Source organism: Rhinoderma darwinii, chromosome 8 (assembly GCF_050947455.1).
Source record: "Rhinoderma darwinii isolate aRhiDar2 chromosome 8, aRhiDar2.hap1, whole genome shotgun sequence".
In the NCBI taxonomy this organism is placed as follows: Eukaryota; Metazoa; Chordata; class Amphibia; order Anura; family Rhinodermatidae; genus Rhinoderma; species Rhinoderma darwinii.
Genome location: NC_134694.1, coordinates 62,487,048 through 62,504,933, shown reverse-complemented (window position 1 = coordinate 62,504,933; position 17,886 = coordinate 62,487,048). Strand labels below are relative to the sequence as shown.

Here is a 17,886-nt window from a genome sequence, read left to right as displayed (position 1 = left end):
AAATCAGCTCCAAAAAATGCCTCAAAACAGAGGCATAAAAAGACGCCCCGTATGAACTAAATGCTGTTTTTCCCATTGATTTCAATGGGCAGATGTTTGTAGGCGTTCAGCTTCCGTTTTTTCAGGTGTTTTTCGCCTTAAAATACTGCGTGTGAACATACCCTTAGGGGAACCATTGATCCTCCGTGTCAAAGACATGCAGGACCAGCGTTACATAGTTAGTACGGTCAATAAAAGACATGTGTCCAAAAAGTTCAACCAATGGTTATTACATTTTTTTTTTATATAAAAAACAATTTAAAAAAAGTTGTTTAAAATGAAATAAAACATTGATTTATTTAAAAAAAATTGCCTTCAAAAGTATACATAACCTTTAAGCTTTACTAAAATAAAAACCATTTAATATTTCACCTTGAACTAACTACCTGCAGAATATCTTATCATCCATCAACTCTATTGCAAGATGTATCTCTTCCTATGGGACACTATTCCCATTGTACAATATATACTTCCACTTCCACCTCCCAGTAAATGTATTTGCAGCGTATTGAACTATTTTATAGCATGTTTACATTTATCTGTGGGACGTTTTTATAAGGCAGGTGTAAATTCGCCACTTTATATGAGTACCCCACTGTTTCCTTGGAAAATACATTTTCAGGTAAATCCTTTTGGTTTTTGGGACAGTGTAAAAAACTATTTTCGTTCCATCTTACATTTTCATCGGTTTAGTAGAGGGCAAAAAAAATAAAAGCTCGAAAACACCACAAAACATAAATGTAAACTAAACCTCACCAGCAGTTTATTAATACAAAACAGACAGACCCAGAGGAAATATCACTTATTACTGTAATTCATTGTAATCAAGAACAAGGGAGAGAAAGTAAACAATTTTTAAAACTTTTCTACATCAGCAGCCAGATAATCTGTAACAGTGCGAATTGGATTTCTTTAAATCCCACATACTATGTGGACAGAACCACGTGACTTCTAGGACAAGCCTATTTTTTTTTCACAGAAAATTCCGTAGAACAGATTACCCCCTATTAGAGAAGGTTGTTGTTTGGAGTTAGTGCACTTTTTGTGTGTAACAGTCTCTCTATTTACAAGTGTAATACACACATATAAACATGAAAAAACGATTGCACAAATTAAAAAATATATATATGGGGAGATTAATACTGGTGCACTGTGCAAGCAGTGTGCCAGTATCTCTCCCCTATGCAGCATGTGTCAGATTCATCAACGAGTCAAAGTCTGCCATAGGCTTAGAACAATGGCAGGTCGGAACACTCTCGTTAGAAGAAAATGCATACAAATAAGTCACGCTCAGCGCAACACGCATGTGTCAGAAAAAGTGGAGCAGGGCCTTCATACATAGGGGGTTTGACACAAGCTCCATATTTTTCAATGTATGTGGTTATACATTAATATATCTGCCCCATAGTTTTTTGTTGTTTTTTGTCCCAGCATTTTCTTTGAGTATGCCACAGCAGAAGTTACAATTAAATTAAGAAAATATACAACTAATATTATTGAATGTCAAAATGTTAAATATTTCTAAGAATTTTACCCTGGTCAAAATATTGCTAGTTTTAATCAGTAAAAATATTTCTCTGTAGTTTTATAACTAAACCAATGCACATATACTAAACAAAAAGATTCAAAACTGACCCAAAGAGGCCAGTACTTCATGAAGCGCTTCTGCAGGCAGCAGTCTCAAGTGCTTCCTAGGAATAAGTAGTTAACATTTGTCTAGAGATAAGCCAATACAAGCATCTAGAATAAGTCCAGTTTAGTCTCCTCAAGTTCCAACCAACAGTCTAAGATGATGTAGAAGTCACAGTCAAGTGTAGTTGCTACGAAAGAGGCATCCAGTGTGGTTACGCAACCAAATTCTCAATCTTCATCAGTAACACAGCTTCAGACTCTGTAAAGCAGAGAGGTATATAGTGTCAAATTCAGCACAAGTGGTCAGTCCAAACAAAATCTGCTCATATACTGGATACAAACAGTTATGAATATGTATATAATGTACGAAAAGGGGCCTCATGACCATGTGGGGTACACTGAAGTATTCTACAGAACATGGATTTCTATATGGGTCTATAACATGGACCCCCAGGGGCCCCCAAAATGGGGGAATGGGAGTGAATCTTTAGTTAGTAGCAAACTCTCTTCTCACACACACACACACATTATTTCCTGTACAGGTTCCTGGACAGCTCAGGACAACCGCTACTTGGGACCTGCTCAGGCAGTCATGGCGAAGGCCACCTGTCTGAAGACCACCATAGAACTCTGGAACGGTGTGGACTGGTAAGAATAGAGTTTGGCTCCTGTTGCTCCTTGATCCATATACACACACACATATACAGACACCTAAATACATATATAAGGCTCCGTACACATCAAGGTCAATGTTCGTTGTATATGCCAGGGAAATGTCCCGACCCAAACAGTGGTACACATTATTCATAGGTCTGCTTGTCAAAAAGATGCACACTGCGCAGTATACGTTTATTTGCAGTGGCCGACCGCATAGGAAACCACTGCAGGCTACGCTTTCCTATACATTAAATAAAAAAATATATTGACACTCTATAGGGGTCTATGGTCCAGCTGTTAAAACAAAAATAAAATAAAATATGGCTACAGAAAAAAAGACAATATTTATCTGTTAAATCTTCAGTTGCTCAAGAACTTATAGTCCTGCGGTACCCTGCCAAAGTATGCTTACATTGCAGCAGCAATGACATTCCAAACGTGACAATAAAAGGTTTGGTTGCCTACAGCACCCGCTAAATATAAAATGTCCCAAGTTGCAAAAAATTGTACCTATGTCCAAAAAATACCAAATTTCAGACCATCATGTCCAATATAAGAAGATTTGTGACAGCATGCTTGCCAAAGACTCCTGCGTGAGTCTAAACGTTGCATGCGTTTTTGGGACTGTGCTAATAAACACTTGATATTTTGCCATATGGATGCGGCCACAGACCTTCTTATATGTCATATTGGACAGTCATTACATATACATACACACACATGCTCTATACTGTATATGTGAAACATAAAATATTGTTTTGTTGTAAGTGGTGGTAGTGGATAAGGGGGATTTTTGGGGGACAAGCTGAACTTTTGCACCAGGGCACGTGAGCCTCAAGCTACGCCTCTGGTGACAAAGTTTGATTGTATGGGATGTCATTATATAAGAAGTCAATTAGGTTATGTTGGGTGCATCAATGTTTACATGGTTTTCCCACATTACATCTTTCAACATACACAGAAGATATTTTTGAAGTCCATAGAGTAAAAGCACGTCGTTGTGCAAAAACAAGTACGATTTGTGTCGTATGTATTTTGTCATTCATATCACCATAGATGAATATATCATACCTTTTTCTTCACTTTTTCTGAAACATGTTCTAATAAAAAAAAAAAAAGATATATTATTTGGAAAAGAATCCACCAGATCTCCAACATGACCACACTAAGTAACAGAGGCACACTAAGGCGGGCCATACATTTTAGATCACAGTCGGCCGACAGCTATTCCTCCCGACTTTCCCATACACGTGCACGCTTGTCTCGGGTGAGTAATTATTCCCACATATATCTTGCACACTACTTACCTCTGCACAAGAAATGCCCAAATGATATGAATAAGAGCTATAACATCCACTACTATCCAGATTATTAAACAGTTGTCAGGATCCTATAAAAGACAATGCAGGGATGAGACTCCTACTACAGTGATAGATTTTCAACACTTAGTAAAACCTTGAACATTTGATGTATTCCCCAACACTTTAAAATGTATAAATGTTATCCTTTCTATTTTTTTCATTTAAATATTTCATAACAGTTTGGATTGCGATAGTCAGCTCAGCATCCCTTTAAGAGACCAATGTAATAATGTAGTACATACATACTTCTTATGACCTTTGTAAGGGTAAGGCCACACGGTGCGTCGTTGACGCAGTTTTGTTGCAGTTTTGTTTCGTTTGAAAACCGCATGTGGTCAACTGCATGCGTTTTTTGTCTCTGTAATGCTGCAGTTCTGTTACGTTTTTAAAGGAAATAATTGATGGACATAGTTTTCACCCGTCCTGTATATAGTTTATTACAATGCATTGTAGAACTGTTAGCAAAAACACAAGCAGTTCAGCAACAACTTTGGCAGCGCGGGCATTAACCCCTTGAGTACCCAGCTCATTTTGGCCTTGAGGACCAGACCCATTTTTTCAAATCTGACATGTGTCACTTTATGTGGTAATAACTCTGGAATACTTTTACCTATCCAAGTGATTCTGAGATTGTTTTCTCGTGACATATTGTACTTTAGGTTAATGCAAAAATTTGGTCGATAAATTCATTGCTTATTTGTGAAAAACACCAAAATTTAGAGAAAATATGAAGAAATTATGATTTTTCCAATTTTAAATGTATCTGCTTATAAGACAGATAGTAATACCACACAAAATAGTTACTAGTTAACATCCCCCACATGTCTACTTTATGTTTGCATCGTTTTTTGAACATCCTTTTATTTTTCTAGGACGTTACAAGGCTTAGAACTTTAGCAGCAATTTCTCAAATTTTTAAGAAAATGTCAAAAAGCTATTTTTTCAGGGACGAGTTCAGTTCTGAAGTGGTTTTGAGTGCCCTATATATTAGAAACCCCCATAAAACACCCCATTTTGAAAACTACACCCCTCAAAGTATTCAAAACAGCCTTCAGAAAGTGTTTCAACCCTTTTGGCGTTTTACAGGAATTGAAGGAAAGTAGAGCTGAAATTTTAAAATTTCATTTTTTTTACCAAAATTCATATGTAATACATTTTTTTCTATACCACAAAAGGTTTTACCTGAGAAACGCAACTCAATATTTATTGCCCAGGTTCTGCAGTTTTAGGAAATATCCCACATGTGGCCCTAGTGCGCTAATGAACTGAAACACAGGCCTCAGAAGCAAAAGAGCACCTCTTGGATTTTGGGGCCTCCTTTTTTCAGAATATATTTTAGGCACCATGTCAGGTTTGAAGAGGTCCTGTGGTGCCAAAACAGTGGAAACCCCCAAAAGTGACCCCCATTTTTTCAACTACACCCCTCAGGGAATTTATCTAGGGGTATAGTTAGAATTTTGACCCCACAGGTATTTTGCTATATTTTCTGGAGTTAGTCTGTGAAAATGAAAATCTACTTTTTTTCTGGAAAAACGTAAAAATGTCTAATTTTTGCAAGAAATAAAGGATAGAAAGCACCCCAACATTTGTAAAGCAATTTCTCCCGATTACGGAAATACCCCATATGTGGTAATAAACTGCTGTTTGGACCCACAGCAGGGCTCATTTGGATTTTGGAGCTCTGATTTTACTGGAATGGTTTTCGGTGCCGTGTCACGTTTGCAACGCCCTGGAGGGACCTAAACAGTGGAATCCCCCCAAAAGTGACCCCATTTTGGAAACTATACCCCTCAAGGAATTTTTCTAGTGGTATAGTTAGCATTTTGACCCCACAGGTTTTTTGCTGAATTTATTGGAATTAGTCTGTGAAGATGAAAAGAGCCTTTTTTTTGGAAAAAAAACTGAATTTTCTAATTTTTATAAGGAATAAAGGAGAAAAAGCACCTCAAAATTTGTAAAGTAATTTCTCCTGATTACGGTAATACCCCATATGTGGTAATAAACGGCTGTTTGGACCCACGGCAGGGCTCAGAAGGGACGGAGCACCATTTAGATTTTGCAGCTCAGATTTTGCTGAATTGGTTTCTGGGGGCCATGTCGCATTTGCAGAGTCCCTGAAGTACCAGTACAGTAGAAATTCCCCAGGTGTGAACCCATTTTGGAGACTATACCCCTGAAAGAATTAAATTAGAGGTGTAGTGAGCATTTTGAGCCCTCAGGTGTTTTATAGATTTTATTAGAATTGGTCCGTGAAAATGAAAAAAATTTTTTTTTCCAATAACCTGTAGATTTAGCACAGAATTTTTCATTTCCACAAGGAATACAGGAGAAAAGACACCCCAAAATGTGTTACACAATTTCTCCCGATTACGGAAATACCCCATATTTGATTGTAAACGGCTATTTGGACATACGGCAAGGGTCTAAACGGAAAAAGTGCAATTTCGTTTTTGGAGTGGAGATTTTACAAAATTTGTTTTTAACGCCATGTTGCATTGCGCTGCGGTACCAGTACAGTGAAAACTCCCGAGAAGTGACCCCATTTAGGAAACTACACCCCTCAAGGAATTCATCTAGAAGTGTAGTGAGCATTTTGACCCCCAAAGGTTTTGCAGAAATTAGTGCACAGTGGATGTTGCAGATTGAAAATTGACATTTTCCACAGATATGCTATTTCAGTGCCCAATGTGTTGGGCCCAGCTTGTACCACTGGAGACATACGCCCCATAACTTGTTAAGCGGTTCTCCAGAGTAGGGTAATACCCCATATGTGGTCATAAACTGCTGTTTGGGCACACTGCCAGGCCCAGAAGGAGCGCCATTTGGCTTTTGGAGCGCAGATTTTGCTTGGTAGTAGCTTTGTTTAGTATTTTACTGGTGTTTCAGTTTATAATGTGGGGGTATATGTAAGCTGGGCGGAGTGTATCAGGGTATATGTAAGCTGTGCGGAGAACATCAGGGTATATGTAAGCTGTGCGGAGTACATCAGGGTATATGTAAGCTGGGCGGAGTACATCAGGGTATATGTAAGCTGTGCGGAGTACATCAGGGTATATGTAAGCTGTGTGGGTACATCAGGGTATATGTAATCTGTGCGGAGTACATCAGGGTATATGTAAGCTGTGCGGGTACATCAGGGTATATGTAATCTGTGCGGAGTACATCAGGGTATATGTAAGCTGTGCGGGTACATCAGGGTATATGTAATCTGTGCGGAGAACATCAGGGTATATGTTAGCTGTGCGGAGTACATCAGGGTATATGTAAGCTGGGCGGAGTGTATCAGGGTATATGTAAACTGTGCGGAGTACATCAGGGTATATGTAATCTGTGCGGAGTACATCAGGGTATATGTAAGCTGTGCGGGTACATCAGGGTATATGTAATCTGTGCGGGTACATCAGGGTATATGTAATCTGTGCGGAGTACATCAGGGTATATGTAAGCTGTGCGGGTACATCAGGGTATATGTAATCTGTGCGGAGTACATCAGGGTATATGTAAACTGTGCGGAGTACATCAGGGTATATGTAAGCTGTGCGGGTACATCAGGGTATATGTAATCTGTGCGGGTACATCAGGGTATATGTAATCTGTGCGGAGTACATCAGGGTATATGTAAGCTGTGCGGAGTACATCAGGGTATATGTAAGCTGGGCGGAGTGTATCAGGGTATATGTAAGCTGGGCGGAGTTCATCAGGGTATATGTTAGCTGGGCGGAGTACATCAGGGTATATGTAAGCTGGGCTGAGTACATCAGGGTATATGTAAGCTATGTGGAGTGCATCAGGGTAAATGTAAGCTGGGCGGAGTGCATCAGGGTATATGTACACTGGGCAGAGTACATCAGGGTATATGTTAGCTGGGCGGAGTTCATCAGGGTATATGTAAGCTGTGCGGAGTACATCAGGGTATATGTAAGCTGGGCGGAGTACATCAGGGTAAATGTAAGCTGGGCGGAGTGTATCAGGGTATATGTAAGCTGGGCGGAGTACATCAGGGTAAATGTAAGCTGGGCGGAGTGCATCAGGGTATATGTAAGCTGGGCGGAGTGCAACAGGTCATAATAGGATGATGTAATAATGGGGAAAATGAATAATAAAATGATCCATGGATAGTGACTTACGCTTTGAACCAATCCTTTATGCACAGGCCGGATTATTGGGTGCAGGAGTCACACTTCTAAAGGGTGTCTGTGGTGTTGTACAAAACATCCGCACTCCAGCATTGCCTAATCTTTGACTTCTTCACTAGCCCCACATGTAGCACAGACCCCAAAATGTCATAGTTTCCGCTGCATTTACAGGGTCTACCAGTGGGGTCTGCAAATGATGACCTGGGTTTTAGGTGAAGAACTGCTGCACATATAAATTAGTCTGGGCCGTCGTTTTGCATTATTGCGTTCCAAGAGTCATAACTTTTTATTTGTCGAGCTGTGTGAGTGCTTGGTTTTCATGGGACGAGCTGTCGTTTTTATTAGTATCATTTTGGGGTACATGCGATAATTTGATCAGTTTTTATTCCATTTTTTGTGAGGTGAGGAGACCAAAAAACAGAAATTCTTTCACTATTTTTTTTATAATTTTTTACCGCCGTTCTCTGTGCAGTATAAACAACATGTTTGCTTTATTCTGCGGTTTGATACGATTATGGCAATACCAAATTTATATAGTTTTTATATGTTTTACTACTTTTACAAAATAAAAACACTTTTTTCTAAATAAAATGTTTTAGTGTCCCCATATCCTGAGAGCCATAACTTTTTTATTTTTTTGTCGACGGAGCCGTGTGAGGGCTTGTTTTTTGCGTGACACACTGTAGTTTTTATTGGTACCATGTTTGGCTACGAGCGACTTTTTGATCACTTTTTATTCCATTTTTTTGGAAACAACGTGACCAAAAAAGGAAATTCTGCCATTGTTTTTTATGGTATTTTTTTTACGGTGTTCACCGTGCGGGATAAATAATATGATATTTTTTTAGGTCAGGCCAATTTTTTTTCTAATTATAAAGGGCTTGATCAGGGAAACAAGGCGATTATTGTTTTTATTACGTAAAACTTTTATTTATTTATTTATCTAAAATGTTTTTTTCACTTTTTATTTTACACTTACTAGGAGACTGGAAGATCTGATCTTCTGATCCCCTGTACAATGCACTGCACTACTTCTGTATGTACTGATGTAGAGCAGTGTATTGTAACTGTCACTTTACAACTGACAGTTGAGCCTATTACGTCCTGCCTCGGGCAGGACCTAATAGGCTGCCGTACCTGGCAACCAGGAAGCCGTTGATAGGCTTCCTGGTTGCCATTGCAACCATCAGAACCCCGCGATTTTTCGCGGGGGGGGGGGCAATGGGCAATGGGGTGCAGAGGGAGCCCCCTCCCTCTGTATCAATCACTTAAATGCCGCTGTCGCTATTGACAGCGGCATTTAAGGGGTTAAACTACGCGATCTGAGAGGACAGTGATCGCTGTAGTTGCAGTGAGATGTCGGCTGTATATTACAGCCGACATCCGATGAAGATGGAGCGAGCACAGCTCCTGTGCCCGCTTCATCCTCAGGGCGTTACTATACGCCCATTTTCGGGAAGGGGTTAATAAAAATAGTGTTTTTTGTTTTTTTTTACACCGCTTTCTCTGATCTCCTCACGGATCTCACAGAAATGAGGAGTTCAGAGAAAGTGACAGGAGCTTTCTCCTGCAGACGACGTCACAGACGGCTGTGATTGGTCAGTCTTCAGAGACTGACCAATCACAGCAATCGCCGGCATTGGGGACTGCTAATTGGTCCCCAGGCCGGCAGCAGAGACGGTTAGCTGTCAATGACAGCTGCCGCCGCTGTTATGTCACTATGTGATTTCACATAGTGACAGTTTATTCCTTCTCCACAATAGTACGGCGAAGGTACGCTGCAATAAGCGGCCAGCGACGTACTATTACGGCGAAGGTACGCAAGGGGTTAACCGCATGCGGTCGGACATTATAAAGATGCGGTCAACCGCACAAAAAATACATTGTAATATAATAGCAGCAGTCTGTCCATAACAAAAATTTCACCATTGACTTCTATTGAAAAATGACTTTCTGCGGTTTAAAAACGCAACATAAACACAACGTGGCAGACCCACACCAATCATATACTGATGACCTATCCTGTGGATAGGTCATCAGTCGTCCGGTCGTGGAGAACCCCTTTAAAACTTGTGACATGTCTTTCTAGCTGTCACTTGGGAATTCAGCACCTGGAGCCCCACCAATTGAAAACATTGATATGTCTCTATGACATGTCTTTAGTTGTTGTTGTTGTTTTTCATTAAGTACCCTTTTAACTCCTTAACGCCGAAGGACGGATATATCCGTCCTCAGCAGCTGCTAGTTCGCGCAGGAGGACGGATATATCCGTCCTGTGATCGCGCGGGTACTGACAGCGTACCCATGCGATCAGCGGCAGGAGCACGGCTGTTATACACAGCCTGGCTCCTGCTGCAACTGCCGGAATCAAAGTGCGCTCCGATTCCGGCAGTTTAACCCATTAAATGCTGCTGTCAATAGTGACAGCGGCATCTAATGTGTTTGACAGAGGGAGGGAGCTCCCTCTGTCACCCGATCGGCGCCCCCGCAAACAAATCGCGGGTCGCCGTCGGGTTTCCATGACAGCCGGGGGTCTAACAAAGACCCCCAGGTCTGTCTTCAGCATCTGCCTGTTAGGCGATGCCAGAGGCATGACCTAATAGGTTGCCTGTCAGTTTTACACTGACAGGCAATAATGCTTTGGTATACTAAGTATACCAAAGCATTATATATGCGATCAACAGATCGCATAGTGAAGTGTCCTGATGGGACTTAAAAAAAAAATTACAATCAGTTAAATAAAGTTTGTGAAAAAAAAATAAATAAAATTAGAGTCAAAGTCAAATAAAACTACTTTTTTGGTCCAAAAAGTGGTTTTATTTTGTAAAACTGTCAAAACAAATCACACATACACATATATGGTATCCCCACGATCGTAACAACTTGACCAATAAAATGAACACATTAATTAAACCGCCGGATGAACGGCGTCCAAAGAAAACGCAAAAAACAACGGCAAAATTCTCTCTTTTCTCCCATTCCCCCCATAAAAAAATAAAATAAAAGTTAATCTATAAGTCCTATGTACTCCAAAATAGTACTAATGAAAACTACACATTGACCTGCAAAAATCAAGCCCACATACGACCACATCGACGGAAAAATAAAAACGTTACGTCTCTTGGAACGCGGCGATGCAAAAACAAGTAATTTTTTTCTAAAAGGGTTTTTATTGTGCAAACGTAGGAAAAACATATAAAACCTTTACATATTTGGTATCCCCGTAATCGTGCCGACCCATAGAATAAAGTTAGCATGTTATTTACGCTGCATAGTAAACGGCGTAAATTTATAACGTGAAAATTAATCCTGGAATAGCTGCTTATTTTCAATTCTCTCCTAAAATAAAGTTAATAAAAGTTAATCAATATGTTATAAGCATCTAAAAATGGTACAATTACAAAATACAACTCGTCCCGCAAAAAACAAGCCCTTATACAGCTATGTCGACGGAATAAAAAAAAAGTTACGACTCTTGGAATGCGACCGTGAAAAAACAAAAAATAATCCTTGGTCATTAACGTGCAAAATGGCCCGGTCATTAAGGGGTTAAAGGCTTCTAGATATCACCACTGTGGCCAGATCACCACAGTAGATACATTAATCATGTCATTTTTGGTTTGTTTTTTACAAATATTGGCATTATTCCGTTTTCTGGTAGAACATGCTGACAAAATGTTTGTTGTTGGTTTTTGAGAAATTAATCAGAGTGTTTCAACCAACATGACTGCAAAGCAAACTTTGGCTAACTTATAGATTTACTAGCATGTAGCCATTTTTTTGTTTTGGATTAAAATCTGATCTAAATGCTATGGTAATTAGGAAAGAATCGGCTGAGAGAATGTAAATATCTTAGAAGATGGTTAACCGTAAATGCACTCACCATTAGCCATATTGGTTGTTTTAGATCCTTGAGAAGATGCAATGCATTAGTGGTAATAGACGTGGCTCCAGCACACCATACATGGGAAAACAACCAGGGTTTGTTAACCACAAATAGATTCACCGAAATATTATCTTGAAGATAAGACCTGGGTGAGACAAGAAGTGAAGCATGCTTACATTCATATGTCAATACCAGAAAGTCATTTTACAGGCTCAATAATATACCTGAAAATGCATCAAATAAGCTCACCCCCATTATTATGTAAAAAAGGCAAAAAAAAAACATGAAATGAAAAGCATCTGTAAAAAAGATAAATCTTTCACATGAGAATTTTAATGCCCCTTACCTGATTTCATTCACACTTATATTTGTATATGAGAGATTCACAGCATCCAAGGTTTCAGTGTCATTTTTTTCTCTCTTTCTACCATAAATCTGCTTGAAACCAGGCGCTGTATTCATAACTTCCTCCCGCTGGTCATCTGGGAGCCAGAGGATCTAAAGGGAGCCAATTACAAGATTACAAAATCCCACTCTGTGGATTTGAATCAATGTTTGCAAAAATGGCAACCAGGGACTCAAATGTGTCTAAATGAAATACAGAGAATCATGCTTATGGTCACCAATATATTGAAGTCCACAAAAAAAAAAAAAAACATCTTACCAGTTCCTGACTTATAGAAACTTTCAGAATTGCATTAAGTGTAACATTTACAAAGCTCTCATTAAATGGGTGCCCGGCAGGTGGCTGGCGCAGGTCAAACATAATAGAGATGTTGTGGTCCTTGCATGCAATCAAAACTTCCTCAAGAGAAGGAATTTTTTGTTGCAAAACCTCTTCACGTTGAGTATCTGTCAGTGAACTGTATGCTCCAAAAGGGTTTCTCTAAAAAAAAAAAATAAGGGTTAAAAAATTAACCATCAACTGTTTTAAAAACAGTCACCAGATCGTTTTTATTACCTGAAGAAACCATTCACCAGCGTTCAGCCCCTGGAGTTCAGACCAGGTGAAGTTAGTGCAGCTTTGACGTGAACGAAATGGAAAAACTTGTTTCACATTGGTTGTCCTCAGTAGAGTTTCATCATGCATTAGGAAGGGGATTCCATCCCAACTGAATTGGTAAAGAAAAAAAACTATTGGTAATTGCAGCACTAGTGGGTTGTTAGTGGGGAAAAATAATGTTCCCTTACCTCACTGAGACATCCGTTTCAAACACCTTTCCTCCAGAATCCACCATCTTCCCAAATGACATTATTGTATTTTCTGGAGCCAGCTGGAAAAGAAATCCCAGTGATTGACATCAGCAGCCACTCCAAACTTAGAAGAATCTTGTGCTACACTGCCCAGAAACCTTACCATTGGTGCCCCACGATGACCTATGAGCCCTGGTTTTGGAGGAAGTTCTGATGCCTTCATGATACAGGGTGAGGAAATGAAGAGAGGACTCACAAAGAGAGCGCAAACAAGAATGATGTATACCATTGGAAGCAGACATTTTAACACTATGTGAATAAAAAGATGAGAATTATATAAATATAAACCGGTACATACACAAAATATATCAACATCTTTCTCTATTTCCCACTCCAGTCTTCAAATCTGAACTAAATTGTTTAAATATGAAAATTAAAAAAAAGGGAACGACTGCAGCACTCCAATTGAAAAAGATTATTGCTTGAGAAAAGATTCTACTTGGGTTGAAACATTGCATGGTTATGTTTGGTGAATAAATAAGAACGGATCTTTTTCATTTGGAGTGCTGCAGTTGTTCTCTTTTATTTTGGATATGGACTTGGAATTATTGAGCTGCGTGCACCACCCACTGTTGGGGATTTTTTTTATATGTTGGCAGAGCTGATGAATATTTAAATAGTGAATGAAAGCAACAGGATTTTCTTAAAATATATATTTGTTCCCCTTCCATTCAACAGCAAATTAAAAGTTTAAACGCATTACCTTTATTTTTTGTTTCCCAAAAATAACCAGCAAGCACCCAGGCCAGTGCAGACACGCCAATCACAGCACCAATATGCAGAAAGGGACTAGTTGCCTAAAATAATATAGGAGAATAAAAATACATATTTTTAGGCCCAAACAATCAGCATGACTTCTCTGCGACTGTATTTTATAAAATGCATAAATGAACAATACTATTCAAACAAGAGCTCTGCTGTAGCAGAAAACTAAATAAGAAAAAGCTTAACACACACACACATATATATATATACATATATATGTAAAAACAATGGGTATGTACAAGCAAAGACTTAAAAATAGTTTTTCCAAGTTCTAAAAATTAGGCTGCATGCGCTTAAAAGAAGTTTTTCAATATGTTCACTTCACCCATCTATTACCATTCCTGTGCTGCCAGTCCCTTTGCTAACTTTCTGTTGTCCACATACACATCAATCGCTATCACTATGGGTGAACTCTTTGCTTATTGGGAGGATCTTTCATATATTTTTTTTTAATACTAGTAGACTAAAAATACAACAGTAATAAGTCAGTAGGATAAATTGATTGGGAATGGTAAATAAAACGTCTTTATTTACATAGCGCCAACATATTCCGCAGCACTTTACAATTCAGAGGGAACATGTACAGACAATATCAGACATTATATAGTGACACAACTTATAAATAGTTAAAATAAGAGGAGTGAGGGCCCTGCTCACAAGAGCTTACAATCTTTGAGGAAATAGGGGGTGACACAAGAGGTAAACTTGCTTGTTCTGTATAATTTTTTAGGAGGGTAGTATACATAACACAGAGCTCCAAATCCCCTGCACGAAGGGGAATTTACGAAGATGGCGTTCCATATGCCAGTCTTAAACAAAATTGTGATGGCATTTAATGCGCTCAAAAAAATTGGCGCATCTTGGGCTGTCTGTAAAATCTTCGGAAGCTATGAGATGTGTAGATTTACGCCATAATTTACGCCAATTTCTGGTGTTAAGTACTGCAAATTTGTTGGGCTGTGGGTGGCTCTGCCCCCTCCCCCTCTCTAAGGCCCACCCACTTTGTGGAGAAAATAACAACCACAACATTTTTGTGCAAAACAGCCATGCAAAGAACTGACTACTTTTTTCTGCCAGGAAACAGACGCAAATCATATAATTCTTACCCAAACAGTAAGGTGGCAGAGTTCTTGCTGCCTGCAGCCACCATTAGAGGGAGCTTACTTCAGATGGATTTATTATCAAATTCATTGTGTAAATTCATTTGGTGCTGGGCCGCGGTACCTGTTATGTTATCCATCCTGGTGGCCGCAGGGAATTTCAGGTGAAAACCGCACCAAACTGTGGTGCACATTTTCGCCCAGAATGTCCAATGCGGAAAACTTCAGACATTTTATCCCAGGAGACCGCTGCAGCCTGTGAATGGCGGCGGTCACATGAGATGAATAGTCACCCTGGCCAGCCTCAAGGGATCATGTTTCATCCCATATGACCGCCTCTGCAGCGGTCACATGGGATGGATGAAACGTCATCCCAGGAGGCCGGCCTGGAAGAAGAACACAGACTTTTGGGTAAGTATACATTTTTTTTTTCTGAGTTGCATTTTTGCAACCGCAATAAACGCAACCACTGCTATTTGTTGTGAGTTTTACCTCCCATTGAAATCAATGGGGAAGCCCCGCAACAAATAAGCAGCGTTTACGCAAATACAATTGACATGCTTCTCAATAAATCTCTGCACCGCATGTCAATTTCTCAGCGGTTCTTCCGTTCACTATTTACGCAGCGTGTGGATGAGATTTGTTCTATCTCATCCACTTTGCTGCTACTGTATTATGCTGGGGACTTTCCACAACTAATTCCATTGCGGAAAATCTGCTGTATTTACGCAAAGTGTGAACTGACCCTAAACTCCCCAACCGCAACAGCCCCCACCCCCCTCCGCCTGTCCCTGAAAAAATAAAACTGGTCCTTAGTGCAAAAAAGGTTGGGGACCGCTGGTGTAAACTATATGCAGATAGCGCCTAGTAATGGCTGCAGGCAGCCATCATTTTTGAATACGCTTTGGATTTGGAGCTCTGGATCGGATAAACAAGGCTCTGTGATATATTAAAAAATTAAATCAGAAGATAACTTTGAACCTATTTAGATACAAACAAAATGGGTGGACATTCACTTATAGTAAAACGTATCATGCAAAAAATCAAATATAAAATGGTGATTAATGATATAATGCGCATGACTTACAGGATACCTGTCATTTCTTACCAGGTCAGAGAGGACTGGAGGGTGAAATAGAAGTGCTGACCATGTAGACAAGTCGGCATTCAGTTACCGCAAGATTTAAGAAGTGGAAAATGAAAAGGTCACAAAGAGCACAGTGAGTTTATTATCCCAAAAAAGCATTCCAGAGCTTGTGAAAATAACCTGGTGTGTGTTATGTGCAGCTTTATGTGTTTAACGCTAGAGCAGTCATACAATCTTCTCTATGAGAGAACAGAGCACTACTGTTCGGAGAGAGGCGAATAGGTAAAAGACTATGGGTAACGTCAGACATTCACATTCTAGATCATAGCATTTGTATATTAGGATGAGGAGAACATTTTGTGTCCATCTACTCATATAGGACTAGGAGATTTCTACATGACGGAGAAACGCCAGTAGAACAATAAAAATATATTATCCGCTCCATTACTAATCCAACTGGTGAGGTATAGCAACTCCACAAAGGACGCATGCAAAATGTTTATATAGCAAATATAAAGCGGAGTAGGGGCGAGAATTAAAGGCTATGCAAACCTTTGATGGGCATTTTTTTTTCTTCAATAGACAGTGTGTTTGGTTTAACTTTTATCATTACTTTTTATTAAAAATTATTTAAACTTTTTTTAGATACAGCTGTTCTGTATTCTCTATACAGAGCAGCTGTATCATGCGCTAAGACCTGAATCCGTCAGTTCCGCGGGACTGATGGGTTCAGTGTCAACGGATCATGGGTGTCTCTGACAAGCAAAATCCACCTGTAATCTATCGTATCTAAGTTATGAACTTAGATGTGATGGATAACATGTGCATCCTGCGTGTCAGAGACACCCAGGACCCGCTATCCCTGAACGCGTCAGTCCCGCGGACAGGAACAGGATTTAGTGCTAAATACAGCTGTTCTGTATAGATAATTCAGAGCAGCTGTATCTAAAAATGCAAAACACATTTTTAATAAAGACTAATTAAAAAGTGGCACCAAACACACTGAATGACCGTTTATTTAAAAAAAAATGCCCATTAAAAGGTGTTCATAGCCTTGAAACCCTCGTCTAGTAATGTCCGTTGTCATATTCTGAATAAATATAGATATTCAGCAGGCAGATTATCCAGGTAACCTGCAGTACCAAACACAATAATATCAATAAAAAAAACATTTCTGCCACAGTGGTTTAAAGATATTTGCAGCACTTAATTCTCTGTGGACAGAGCCAGATCGAAGTGCGTTACTACAGTTTTTATATTCTCAAAGCCTGGGACATACTATGAGCAAAAGAGGCTGCAAACTTACCTGCAAAGAGATAGCAACTGCTTTCCACTCTATTCCCCACTTCAAATAAAGGCCAATAATCCCAAGGGAAACCAAAAGAACACAGAAACAGATGATGATCTAATGTGTACAAAAGTAACATGTTAGGGAAGTGATAAAATGTAACAGAGTGCAAGAAAAGAACAAATGTGTGGACAATGAAATCTCACCTTATGCAGCCAGTGCAGATTGAGAGGTTGAGCGCTCACTAGCAGGCACATGGAGAGCAACTGCAGAAACAGAGGAAATGGGAATTAAAAAGTATTTATTACAAACGTTATCTCCTGAATGACCACCAGATGGCGGTGGCGCAACATATTGTTTGGAATGTCAGTTGTTTAGACAATTGTGTGGATGTTGTCAGGAGATCTAGTTCCTAAGATCGGAGGATTGTTCCCATAGAAGTTTGGCTTCATAAAACTATTTGTCTTGTCGCAATGATCCAATGATACAGGAAAGATTTTCACCTCAATAGATTTGTGCCAGTTGTTTGGCTTTAATAGGTAGCAAATCATGGTACATGCCATATTTGCGCAAAAATGTAAAATACTTTTCTCGGCACTTGCTAGTTTTAAAAAATATAAAGAAAAGTGGGTGGGATTTACCAGGAGTGGGCAAGGACTCCAGCTTTTTTATTTATTTTAT

General features: G+C 39.4%; 1 protein-coding gene across 1 annotated transcript in view; it reads right to left on the bottom strand.

Annotated features, from left to right (window-relative positions):
- Positions 1–780: 780 nt before the first annotated feature.
- The window catches only part of GDPD2 (glycerophosphodiester phosphodiesterase domain containing 2), an 85,736-nt gene continuing 68,630 nt past the window's right edge, over positions 781–17,886 (bottom strand). Inside the window, exons 5-16 of the mRNA XM_075835671.1 lie at positions 17,412–17,471; positions 17,224–17,322; positions 13,669–13,762; positions 13,069–13,214; positions 12,903–12,985; positions 12,673–12,823; positions 12,376–12,597; positions 12,058–12,209; positions 11,709–11,856; positions 3,636–3,718; positions 3,400–3,428; positions 781–1,930 (exon numbers count right to left, since the gene is read on the bottom strand). Coding sequence (XP_075691786.1) covers positions 1,884–1,930; positions 3,400–3,428; positions 3,636–3,718; positions 11,709–11,856; positions 12,058–12,209; positions 12,376–12,597; positions 12,673–12,823; positions 12,903–12,985; positions 13,069–13,214; positions 13,669–13,762; positions 17,224–17,322; positions 17,412–17,471 — 1,314 coding nt within the window. The 3' untranslated portion in view covers positions 781–1,883. The remainder of the gene's footprint in view (positions 1,931–3,399; positions 3,429–3,635; positions 3,719–11,708; positions 11,857–12,057; positions 12,210–12,375; positions 12,598–12,672; positions 12,824–12,902; positions 12,986–13,068; positions 13,215–13,668; positions 13,763–17,223; positions 17,323–17,411; positions 17,472–17,886) is intronic.